This window comes from Carcharodon carcharias, chromosome 15 (genome assembly GCF_017639515.1).
Source record: "Carcharodon carcharias isolate sCarCar2 chromosome 15, sCarCar2.pri, whole genome shotgun sequence".
Taxonomy (NCBI): Eukaryota; Metazoa; Chordata; class Chondrichthyes; order Lamniformes; family Lamnidae; genus Carcharodon; species Carcharodon carcharias.
Genome location: NC_054481.1, coordinates 123,247,860 through 123,261,202, shown reverse-complemented (window position 1 = coordinate 123,261,202; position 13,343 = coordinate 123,247,860). Strand labels below are relative to the sequence as shown.

At 46.8% G+C, this 13,343-nt stretch overlaps 1 protein-coding gene across 1 annotated transcript in view; it reads left to right on the top strand.

The window, feature by feature from the left end:
- Positions 1-594: 594 nt before the first annotated feature.
- The window catches only part of agrn (agrin), a 478,028-nt gene continuing 465,279 nt past the window's right edge, over positions 595-13,343 (top strand). The window contains exon 1 of the mRNA XM_041206167.1: positions 595-1,110. Within this exon, the coding sequence (XP_041062101.1) occupies positions 886-1,110 (225 nt within the window). The 5' untranslated portion in view covers positions 595-885. The remainder of the gene's footprint in view (positions 1,111-13,343) is intronic.

Below are 13,343 nucleotides of genomic sequence, written 5' to 3'. Positions count from 1 at the left end.
TGGAGTTAAGAAGAGCCAGGAGGCACCTGGAGGCGGTGGTGGTCTCTGCTTGTATTGGGTGCTCAGTTGACACTGTACAAAGTTGTTTCTCGGGCATGTGTTTATGGGGGAGGGAACCGACACTGCCTCGCACCGATCCTAAAATCTGTGCTGTGCACCATTACTTCTTCTTAAATCCGTGGGTAGGTAATACCCGCCCCTCCACGGACACTGCCACAAACTACAGCTTGTTTCACGAAGGGAAATCACAGACCCGAGCTGCAGTCCTCAACCGGCGGTAGGGGGAGGGAAGGGAGGGTGAGGGGAGGCATATCAATGCATTATTCCACGTCAAATTCCAGCAGAAAGTCTCTCCCACACCCCTGGAGTGAAGTCTGATCACGTCGGCGTGCGGTTATCGATTAACGCCAGGGTTTTAGCTGCATTTCCGGGGGGGGGGGGGGGGGGTGGCGTTTTAAAGCAGTGCATCGCGATCAGGGGAGTGAATGAAATGAAGTGAGAGAGGGAGGGAGAGAGAGGGGTTGTGGGCTGATCTGTATTCTACAAACTGATTATGCAAATCCTGAGAAGCGGAGCTGAGAGAGGGAGGGAGAGGGAGAGACGGAGCTTTGTGCATTCAGTGTCTCAGCGCCGCTAGCTCAACTTGGGAGAGGGACTAATCTCTTCCTCTCTCTCTTCCTGGGTGCTTGTAGCCAAGGAGCAGCGACCACCCCCACCCCCCACCACTCCCTGAGGTCTTAAAATCCCGGCTGCAAAATTAAACAAGCCGGGATCGGAGGGGAAATCAGCAGAATTGCACCGGGAGCTCAATACTTCTGGTTGCTTCCCCCCCCCCTTTTTTTTAAAAAAAAGAATAAATCCCTCTAGGTTTTTTTTTTGTTGTGTATGGTGTGTGTTATGTCGATGACCATGGGACGAGGAAGCGCCGTGAGGCTGACTTTGCCCATTCATCTCTTCATCCTGCTGCTGCCTCTTGCGATAGATTTTTGCTCCAGTTTGTGCCCAGAGAAAGAGTTGGAGAGCCGGGAAGAAGAGGCGAATGTTGTTTTAACGGGGACGGTAGAGGAGATTATGAATGTGGATCCTGTTTACAATACCTACTCGTGCAAGGTAAGGCTTGGAGTGGGAGAGAGAGAGAGAAATTGCACTGGGTGAAACTTACTGAAGAAAGCCCTCTGATCGAGGTTGGGCGGGGGGGGACGGACTGTACACCACTTGTTGCGTTTACATTTTATTTTGCCAGCGTGATCAAGAACTCATTTTGTCCCCTTTAAAATCTTACTTAAAGTCCAGGTTGCGAGGGAAGTTCATTATTGATCCCGGGGGCTGCTCTAAGTAAGGTGCTGGCTTATTGTCACATCGCAGGGAAAGTACACACGACCTTCTCGCTCTGAGGGCGAGTTAAATTCTCCACATTGTATTCGAGAGAAGGGCTTCCTTCCATCTTTTTGTGTGTCCTGGGGGCTGTGGTAGATGGCAGCTTTTATTGTCCGTAAAACTTAAAGGCGTTGATTGAACTGTTTTGTTTTTTTTTAAAAAAACAGGAGAGTCGGGGCTGTGTTCAAGTTCCGACGCGTTTGCCCTTTCATTTTTAAAAAGAAATGCTGTGGTGAAGTCGGGTGATCGGGTCTTTTCCCGGTTGCGGTGGACCTCACCTCCAGCAAACTCTCAGTGACTGAACTGTATTCCTTCTGAAAGGTAGATCTGGGGCATGCTAGAATAAACATGGCTGCAGGCTGCTTAAACTCTACAGGAGAACAATCTCCAAATATTGCAGGATCCAGATCCTCTGCACAGGAATCCCGATCTGTAGCCGTGACTTAAGTGTGTTGCGTTTTATTCCGTTTGTATTCCTGAGGGTGCTGGGACTGCAGTGACATTGGTTCTGCAGCGAACTTCAGATTGTTCGGACAAAACTTAAATTCAACGTTTTGATGTGCTTTGTGTGAACATTTCTCGGCTGGCTTGTGGCTGAGCCTTTTAAGACGAACCTGGCCTTTTTCTTTTAGAGTTGGAAGGTTAGTTTTGATACTTTTTACCCCACAAACCCCAACCAGCAGTGAAATTTCCACAAAGAGAGCGACAGGGACTGTTTTGGCTCTGCTAGTCTCCAACCAGCTCATAGCTCGCTCAGAATTCAACAGCTGGATTTTCGGTAGCCTGAGTGGGTGGCTGAAGGGGGTGGGCTGCTTCTGTGTGAAGTGACTGTTCTGGTTACTGTATGTGGGAGAGGGAAATTCATTCTCCCATCGGTAATCCCCAGTGAGGAGCAAAACTAGTCATGTGCACCCCTCTCCTGAAGGTGGTGACACGTGCAGGAGGCTCTCTGGTATCTCGCCCACCGAACCATACTTAAGCCCTGGCAGCGGGTTCCCAAAGATTTACTTCACTATGTAGGAGTGTCACGGCCTGCTCCTAACTGATGACATGCACTTATTTCAAAGGAGCCGCTGGGAAGTGATCCAATGTTGGAGACCCACCCAATTTTCTTTTCACCTCCTTTGCCCCCCCCCCCCCCCCCCCCCCCCCACCTCCCCCATCCCCTAGTACATTGTGGTTTTTAGAATTGCCCGCACTGATTCCTTAGCTGAGATGGGCTAACTCGACATGGGCTATGGATTGAAACTGGATCGTGTTGATCTGCATGGCTCAGCATTGAACTGAGCGAGCTGTTGCAGGGGGTCTTTTCAGCTTTACTCTGTGGAGGAAGCCTCAAGGCAGCTCCTAAATGCTGATCCAAGTGGTGCTAATTTTGACCATCTCCCAAAGGCAGGAAGTTATGTTGGGGTACAGCTCCAGGGCCTTTAGTTTCCCTCTGGCACCTGTTGTGCCTGTGTCTGTTCACTGGATGCACTTTTCTAACAGTGTTCATTGAATAGGGATCAGTGCTGCTCTTTCCCTAGCCTCAGCTCCTGGACTTGAAGACGGGAGAGCCTCCAAGGTTAATTGCGCTATCCCTATTGCCACTGACCTAGACTAGCCTACTCAATCTGCAGCAGGAATTGAAGTTAGAACACTCTGCTGTGCTCAACACTGTCTTCACCAGTTGAACCTTTGGAAGAACTTGTTACTGGCTGCTCATATTGCTGTTGCCTGTATCCTAATTCACACAAAGTCCTGTTCACCCATCGGCCCAGTGTTCACTGACCTACATTGGCTCCCAGTTAAGCAGTGCCTCAATTTAAAAATTCTCATTCGAAAACAGAAAATGCTGGAAAAACTCAGCAGATCTAACAGCATCTGTGGAGAGAAAAAAATCAGTTAATGTTTCGAGTCCATATGACACTTCAGAGCTCATTCAAGTCATACTTTTTTTCTCTCCACAGATGCTGTTAGACTTGTTGAGTTTTTCCAGCATTTTCTGTTTTTGTTCCAGATTTCCAGCATCCGCAGTATATTGCTTTTAATAATTCTCATCCTTGTTTTCAGTTGTCCTCGCCCCTCCCTATCTCTAAATTCCTCCAGCCCTTCGAGATCACTGTGCTCCTCTAGTTCCGGCCTCTTGCGTCTCCCCCAATTTTTAATTGCTGCACCATTGGCTTCTGTGTCTTTAACTGCCAAGGCCCTAAGCCTTAGAATGCCCTCTAAATCTCTCTCTATCTCCCTTTCCTCCTATAAGAAACTCCTATCTCTGATGAAGCTTTTGGTCATCTGCCCTAATATCTCCTAATATGGCCTCATGTCAAATTTTGTTTGTGTTCCTTGAAGTGCCTCGGGATGTTTAACTTCATTAAAGGTGCTATATAAATGCAAGTTGTTGTCTGGACCAATCGTGTCAGCATCATATCTTTCCATTCTGTGAGATAGTGACCACACTGCACTGCCTACGCAAGTACCAGTATAATCTTGCCAATACCTATGGTTTGTTATTGGAAATACTCAGTAACTACTACAATTATAATGTGTGGGTGTTTAGCTCTTGATAGAAGCTGAACAGCATTCAAGATCACACTTTGGTCCCATAGAATGGTCACAAAAGCAACTACTTTGACTAAGTTTACAGGTAATCCTGAGTACTGTGAAATCCAATGGAGATCATGAGCATCAGTCCTTAATTGGTGGGATGAGAGGGTTTTCCTATGATGAGAGGTTGAATAGAAAGGGCCTATACTTTCTGGATTTTACAAGAATGGGAATTGATCTTATTGAAACTTCTGAGGTTCTGAGAAGCCTTGACAGGCTAGGCAGAGATTGTTTTCCCTGGCTGCAGAGTCTGGAACTAGGGGGCATAGTCTCAGGATAATGGGCCAATCATTTAGGAAAAATTCCTTCACTCAAAGGGTTGTGAATCTTTGGAAGGGTCTACTCCGGAGAGCTGTGGAGACTCAGTCGTGGAATATTACCAGGAGGGAAGTCTGTAGAGTTTTGAATTCAAGGGGAATCGAGGGATGTGGAGGTCAGGCAGGAATGTGGAATTGTGGTCAAAGATCAGCCATGATAACATTGAATGGTGGAGTGGGCTCAAGGGGGTCATATTGCCTACTCCTATTATGATCTTAGGTTCTTAATCCATCTTGATTTTGCTTCCAACCCCCTGTTTATAAGACCCTGACTCCTTTTGGGGTACAAGTACCGCCAACTCTAGGTGCCCCTGATATCTCGCATAGCTAACCATTCTTTGTGCTACCCTAGACAGTGCATCATATCATTTGACTGGGCAGGGAACAGCACAGCTGATCTTGACCCTGGTCTCATCGCACACTGGTATCCCCAGATAGCAACTAGGAGGTTTTAGCAGAGATTTAATATTTTCAACATATTGAGATTTTTCAAATTGCTCTCCAGTAGCTGCATCATGCTTGGTCACCAGGGCACTAAAAACCAGAATGGCAACATGCAGGTTCTCATCCCGTGAGCAAAATAACATTTGGATTATAAGTAAATGGCCTCCAAACCACTGAACTATGGGGTGGAGAATTCAGCCAGTGTTCCTGTTGCTCAATGCTTTCCAGTGACTCTTACTAAAAAGTGCAAACATGGGCACATTGAATGAAGACAATGTTAAGTATGGCTGTCGAGGTCTCCCCCTCCTCCCTCCTGTTCCACCCCATTCCATGAGGAGCACACTTGCATTTCTCCAACCAAGTGTGATCCTCCAGCTTGCTAATGGCTTTTCTGACAGAGGTGAGGAGGCAAAACTGAGCCTAACCCTGTCCTCGCCCGCCTGTGACACACCACTCCAGTAGGGGCTTTGGATAATTATTAGGAGTTGGAGTGCTGCCAAATGTAGTGCTTCATTTTAACCAGCTTAAAAGCTTGAGATGCCCCTGTGGTGGTCTGTGGCAACTCGGCACAGGTTAAGGAACTAAACTTCCTGATTTGAGTTCTGCAGTCCCATGTCATGTAATGTGTTGGGGAAGTGAATTTTTTTTATTCTGAACTGATGATGGATGAAACCAGAGAGAGGTGTCTATCCTTGGGTAGATGTGCTGCCATAGCTGATCTTATCTGCCAGCTATATAGGTGGAACGCTGGTAAGTCTTGCCCAGAGTGCCAGCAGGTGATTCACTCTAAAAAGAAATGAGATTTATACATGTGGCTTGGTAAGGTGGGCATTACTTTGGAATAAATGTAACCTCCATTTGCACTGTGGGGGGTTACATGCATTTTTTAGTTTGCAGATCCAGTTTTGATAGCAGAACAATGAGCTTCATTCACCACACTCCTTCCCCTTGCATTGCTCTCCATAGGCCCCTTGCAGGTCAATGTGGGAAATATGCAAACAACTAACCCAAGAACCACTAAGGAGTGGCTCACTGATGCTGTTGTAAGTCTAGGGGTCAATGTTCTACTCCCTGAAAGTGCTGCTAGCACTTGGGAGGGGGTGGGGGGGGGGCATGTGGGATGAAGGGGGGATATGGGATGGGGTGATGGCATGTGGGAATAACATATGCCAATCAATGGTGCTTTGCTTCCAGAGCATGTTGATTGCAGCATTTAACACAGGCAACCTCACTTCAGGTCACTTCCAGCTTGATATGAAACGTAGACTTCAAGCCTGCGATTAGCACTAGGCTGGAGTGAGAAATTCCATCTACTTGTAAGCCAACCCTTTTTCCAAAGTTGGTGGGATTTTTTTGTTTGAAGGGTTGGGATAAACCCCTCCAGGCGCTCTCCCTTTTTTTTTTACGAGCAGCAGCTCAACATCAACCTCAACAGCATGAGACTGACCTTGTTCCACATAAATACTTGAGAAAAGAGTGAAGAAAACTGATGTAACAGAAGGAAGAACCTGTCTTTTATATCAGTGTCCCAAAATGCTTCATAAACAGTAGATTGTTTTTGATGTGCAGTCACTGTATTGTGTGGGAAATGCAGCAGCCGATTTGTGTTCAGCAAGGCCCCATAGCCAGCAAATGAGATGAATGACCAATTAATCTCCCAGATGGAAAAATTGAGTTTGGTGTTGCTTTTTTTAAAATATATATTTGTTCATGGGATGTGGGCATCGCAGGCTAGGCCAGCATTTATTGCCCATCCCTCTTTGCCTTTGAGAAGGTGGTGGTGAGCTGCCTTCTTGAACCACTGCAGTCCATGTGGTGTAGGTACACCCACAGTGCTGTTAGGGAGGGAGTTCCAGGATTTAGACCCAGCGACAGTGAAGGAACGGTGATATATTTCCAAGTCAGGATGGTGAGCGGATTAGAGGGGAACTTCCAGGTGGTGCTGTTCCCATCTGTCTGCTGCCCTTGTCCTTCTAGATGGTAGTGGTCGTGGGTTTGGAAGGTGCTGCCTAAGGAGCCTTGGTGAGTTGCTGCAGTGCATCTTGTAGATGGTACACACTACTACCACTGTGTATCGGTGGTGGAGGGAGTGAATGTTTGTGGAAGGGATGCCAGTCAAGGGGCTGCTTTGTCCTGGATGGTGTCAAGCTTCTTGAGTGTTGTTGGAGCTGCACTCATCCAGGCAAGTGGGGAGTATTCCATCACACTCCTGACTTGTGCCTTGTAGATGGTGGACAGGCTTTGGGGAGTCAGGAGGTGAGGTACTCACCACAGGATTCGTAGTCTCTGGCCTGCTCTTGTAGCCACAGTATTTATATGGCTAGTCCAGTTCAGTTTCTAGTCAATGGTAACCCCCAGGATGTTGATAGTGGAGGATTCAGTGATGGTAATGCCATTGAATATCAAGGGGTGATGGTTAGATTCTCTCTTGTTGGAGATGGTCATTGCCTGGCATTTGTGTGGTGCGAATGTTACTTGCCACTTGTCAGCCCAAGCCTGGATATTGTCCAGGTCTTGCTGCATTTGGACATGGACTGCTTCAGTATCTGAGAAGTTGCAAATGGTGCTGAACATTGTGCGATCATCAGCGAACATCCCCACTTCTGACCTTGTGATGGAAGGAAGGTCATTGATAAAGCAGCTGAAGATGGTTACTCGAGGGAGGAATATTGACCAGGAGATCGGAGAGAACTTTCTTTGCTTTAAATACTGTAATTGATCTTTCACAGCCATCTGAGCGGTTCAGTGAGGGTTTAAGAGGGCTGGTAGTTTCAGATGGGAGTTGGTTTAATGTTCTATCAAGAAAAGGGCTCCACAAGTGCAGAATGTAACAATGCCATTAAATTACACGGCTGATTACAATGAGCCTTTTTCTCCCCATCTACCCTGAGGATGTTAACTCAAACGGTGGTAGGGTTCCAGGAGAGGCAGATGACTCCCTGATGCCATTTCTATGTGGCCATTTATCATGGGATCCAAGGCAATTTGGCAAATTGGATTCAGAATTGGCTGAGTGGCAGGAAGCAGAGGGTGATGGTCAAGGAGTGTTTTTGTGACTGAATGCCTGTGATCAGTGGGGTTCCACAGAGATCAGTGTTGGGTCCCTTGCTGTTTGTGGTATATATAAATGATATACACTTGAACATAGGAGGGTTGATCAGTAAGTCCGCGGATGACACGAAAATTGGTGGGGTGGTAAATAGTGAGGAGGATAGCCTTAGATTTCAGGAGGATATAGACGGGCTGGTCAGGTGGTCTGATCAGTGGCAAATGGAATTTAATCCAGATAAGTGTGAGGTGATGCACTTGGGCAGGACAAACAAGGCACGGGAATATACGATGAATGGTAGGACCCTGGGAAGTACCAAGGATCAGAGGGACCTTGGTGTGCATGTCCACCTGTCCCTTAAGGTAGTGGGACAGGTAGATAAGGTGGTTAAGAAGGTATATGGGACTTGCCTTTATTAGCTGAGGCATAGAACATAAGAGCAGGGAGGTTATGCTGGAACTGTATAAAAGGCTGGTTAGGCCACAGCTAGAGTATTGCATGCAGTTCTGGAATCTGCATTATAGGAAGGATGCGATTGCACTAGAGAGAGTGCAGAGGAGATTTACCAGGATGTTGCCTGGGCTGGAAAGTTTTAGTTATGAGGAGAGATTGGATAGATTGGGGTTATTTTCCCTAGAGCAGAGGAGATTGAGGGGGGATATGATTGAGGTGTATAAAATTATGAGGGGCATAGATAGGGTAGACAGGAAGGAACTTTTCCCCTTGGTGGAGGGATCAATAACCAGGGGCATAGATTTAAGGTAAGGGACAGGAGGTTTAGAGGGGATGTGAGGAAGAATTTTTTCACCTAGAGAGTGGTGGGAATCTGGAACTCACTGCCTGAAAAGGTGGCAGAGACAGAAACCCTCATAACATTTAAGAAGTATTTGGATGTGCGTTTGTGATGCCATTGCACACAAGGCCAAGGGCCCAGTGCTGGAAAATGGGATTAGAATAGTTAGGTACTTTTTGACGGGCACAGACTCGATGGGCCGAAGGGCCTTTTTCTGTGCTATAGACCTCCATGACTCTATGTGTGAACTTGAAGGCCGTGAGTATTAGCAGCTTACCAGTTCCTTTGGAAGTAGTGACTTCCAGGGCTTTACTGGTTTCTGTTTTTGGGTGATCCTGGATCTTCACTATTTGACCATGGTGGAACCAATACAGTAGAACCTGACCTTTTCCTCTCCAAGTGTTCCCACATGTTTGAAGTAGGATCCATTGGATAGTGATCAGGGACAGGAATCCTCAATGGTTTTAATCTTTCCTTCTTAGCACAGGGAACTGAGTTCAATTGCAGCATTCTAATACTGCCCTGGTGGAAATGAGTTAAGGATTAAACTTGTGTAGCTCAGAACCATGCTGGGCAATGTATTTATCTACTGGGTCCATCAACAAGGGTGGGGTTGGTGAGTATAATTAGTCATGGTGTATGCTTGGTCATACTAAGCTGGGGAACTTAGTGTGAGGATTCAGTTCCAACTCTTGAACATGGAAGCAGAGTGATGAGGAGATCTTGAGTTCATGTCTCACTCCAGAGACTTGAGCACATAATCTGGGCTGATACTTGAGTGTAGTACTGAGGGAGTGCTGCATTATCAGAGGTACGACCTTTTGGATGAGACATTAAGTTATGGCCCCATCTGCCATCCCAGGTGGATGTGAAAGATCCCATGGTGCTATTTAAAGATGAGCTTCAAAATACTCCCCAGTGTCCCGGCCAACACTTATCCCTTAACCAACATCACTGAAACAGGTTATCTGTTACTTACCTCATTGCTCTTTGTGGGAGCTTGCTATGCATAATTAATTCCAGAATTTGCTACATTACAACAGTGACCCCACTTGAAAAAGCACTTCATTGGGTCTAAAGTGCTTTTGGGATGCTAAAAGGACGTAAGTAAATGCAAGTCTTTCTTTTAATGCCCAGACACTGCCAACTCAGGGACGGGCATGTGGAACCAATGTACAGATGCTCCTAGAAGCTTCTCCTGAAAGAAAATTGGTTGGATCTCCAGCTGGCTCTGAGAAGCTGAAAAGACCCATGTTTATTCCCTGGAAAGAGAGGGACTTGTATTTTGATGGCCCCTTTTAGCATAAGGGGGTTCGGCAGAGCAAGGGTTTTGGTGGGACTGGTTACCAGTACCGCCCATGGGCTGATGTGGAGCGTCAAATGATTGTGGACTGTGTAGGATGGAGCCAACATGGGGATAGCACCCATGCAGGGCAGTACATGGGATATGTATATATATATAGTTATGGGTTATCAGTAACTGGCTTATATTTAACGATACAAGCCTCCAGAACTCTAAACGAGACAGTAAACAGCCTTACAGCAGGTCTGGGTTGGTTAGAAATGCCCCATCACCATTCCCTTTGGCCATGTAAGACTACCCCTCTTTTTTTTAAACCTTTCATGTGGGCATCATTGGCATTTGTTGCCTGTCCCTAATTGCCCTTGAACTGAGTGGCTTGCTAGGCCATTTCAGAGGGCAGCTAAGAGTCAACCACATTGTTGTGGGCCTGGAGTCACATGTAGGTCAGACCAGGTAAGGACGGCAGATTTCCTTCCCTAAAGGACATTAATGAACTAGGAAAGTTTTTATGACAATCAACGATAGTTTCATGGTCACCATTACTGAGACTAGCTTTCAATTGCAGGTTTATGAAGTGAATTTAAATTCCACCAGCTGCTGTGGTGAGATTTGAACTCATGTCCCCAGAGTATTAGCCTGAGCCTTTGGATTACTAGTCCGGTGACTTCTGTCATTCTGTCTTAGACTCCTATCATTCACTCTCTCCTGCACCTTCCGCCTGTCACAGATCTTCCTTTTGTCTTTGTCCCATCCGCCCGTTGCTCAAAACCTATCACATTTCGCACTTTTTCCAGCTCTGCTGAAGAGGCCATCAACCTGAAACGTTAACACTGTTTCCCTCTCCACAGGTGCTGCCTGACCTGCTGAGTGTTTCCAGCATTTTCTGTTTTTATTTCCGATTTCCAGCGTCCGCAGTATTTTGCGATCCAGGGATAATTGTGTCGGGCTGAAGCATGAAGGTGGTCAACTATGATTCCACCCTGCTGTCTGTGGTCTGTGCAGTTGTACCGCAGTGTGTGTCGATGATTTGGGAGAGAAGTGAATAGGAGGGAAAAGCTGTAGTGAAACCATTTAAAATAACCGTATAGAGAACGTTATTGGGACTTGAAATATTTTAAGGCAAGTGGCTGTTGAGACAGAAACTAAATCATATTTGAAAGAGGAAATGCTCAACAGGTCAGGCAGCACCTGAATTGTTGGGTAAGAGTTTAACTCCTTCAAAACCCACCCACTTGCACAGTTAATCCTGACCTCCTCCCGACTGATGCTGCTGGACCTGCTGAGTATTTCCAGCATTTTCTCTTCTTTTTCTTAAACTTCAGGTTTCCAACATCTGCAATGTTCTGCTTTTTTAAGCATTTCAAAGGGAATAGGATAAGTATTTGAAAACGAAAGGCAGAATCAGATGTGGGGGGAAATGGTAGGAAGATGGGATTGGAGGAAAAGGCGAGCTAGCAGAGGCACGATGGGCTGAAAGAGCTTGTTCTACATTGTAGCTTCTACGGTTATTAATCATTGCCAAATATTTAACATTGCAGTAGCCTCATTTTCAGAAACAAGCACATTAAAAGTAAATTAATGCTGTTCTATTATTGAAATGAAAGCTTGACTCTGTCTTTTGTCCCCACTGTGGGTTACTAAGGTGAAACAAGCTGCTCAGAACGGAGAGTTAATGCTGTACATGCGAGCGATGGCGGGCTGACTAGTTAAACAACGTATGTGGCCTTTTACTGCCTGTGATAATTGGCTCTCACCTGCATTGAATCTGGAATTTAGGGAGCTGACACAAACTCGAGCTGATTTCCCACAGGTAACATGAGGATTCTTTTTCTCCCACCAGTAGCTGCACACTCGCCCTCATCGATGGTACGCATTAGCTGTAGCCATAGCAACAGCAAGGATTCTGTGGCCTCGGCAACACTTTGGGGGGCTGTGGCAGCGGTGTGGGAGACAAAACTTTCTGACGGTACACAGTGCAGCCAGGATAAAACCAGCTTTGAAACAAAACCAAGGCCCGATGGAAGGTTGGGTTTATGTCGAACCTTAAGGAGCCAACTCCTGTGCAATTCTGACAACATGGGTGGTCAAGGCGATGTGCAACTGGAGTGGTACCAATCTGAGGAGGATTTCCACACCCCTCCCCCTCCCCGGTTCGACTCGCCATTGGCGATGCTGGCTGAGTTTAGATGGCAGTGACCCTGGGCTGCAACAGCAGGCCTTGTAAATCTGGACTCGGAAAGGGGAGAGGAATTTGGGGCTCCCACCTCCTCAACCAAAAAAAAAAAGAAAGTGCTCAGCAAGTGAGGCAGCACCCGGGCAGAGCACAACTGAGATATTTCGGGCAGATATTTGAGATAATTGAGATATTTCCCTCAGAACCTACCCCCGATCGTAATAGCGCAGTGACCTCCGCTGAAAATGTGTGCGGGGTGGGATTAGGATTGGTGCACCATGCCTTCCATGGTCGAATAGGCTGACAGCACTTCTGCCTGAGTGACTTTTGCATTGCAGCGAGTCCCTACTTTCAGTTCCGAATAAGTGGGACAAACTTGGAGCCGAGAGGCCCAGCTCGGGTTGCACAGCAAGAGGTTTGGCAGTACAAATAGGCTATCTGTCTCTTTCTTTTCGTTACTACCAACATCATGTGTGCAGGCTGTGGGGTGTGAAGCATTGCTTCCTGTCACCAGAAACCTAGGACCACCTCAGTCAAATGTCAGCATTGCCACTGGAGTCGAGGCAATCTTCAGTGGGAATGGTATAATATGGCAGAGCTAAGACACCTATCAGAGACATTTAATTAACTAAATATTGGAAAGACGGTCTTCAGTCTCTGTCACAAACTCCTGTTTCTTTGCCACCGACTCCATCCCTCTCCCTGGCAACTGCTTAAGGCTGTTTGCAACCTTGGTGTATTCGACCCTGAGATGGGCTTCTGACCACATACCTGTGCCATCACTAAGGCTGCCTATTTCCACGTCTGTAACATCCCCCAACTCCGCCTTTGCCTCAGCTTATCTGCTGCGGAAACCCTCATCCATGCTTTTGATATCTCTGGACTTGACGGTTCTGATGCATTCTTGCTCGGCCTCCCTGGTTCTACACTCCGTAGGTCATTTAAAATTCTGCTGCCTGTGTCCTAACTAGCAGCAAATCCCATTCGCCTATCACTCCTAGTGTTTGCTGACATACACCGGCTCCCAGTTAAATAATGCCTGGGTTTTTAAATTCTCGCTCATCCTTGTTTTCAAATCCCTCCATGGCCTCATTTCTCCCTATATCTGTAATCTCCTCGAACCCCACGACCCTCTGAAATATTTGTGCTTATGCAATTCTGGCCTCTTGAGCTGCCCCAATTTTAATCACTTCACCGTTGGCAGCCAAGCTGTCAAGGCCCTAAGCTCTGGAATTCCCTCCCTAACCCTCTCCAATCACCACCCCCCCCACCCCGCCAACCTCTCTTCCTTTAAGATATTC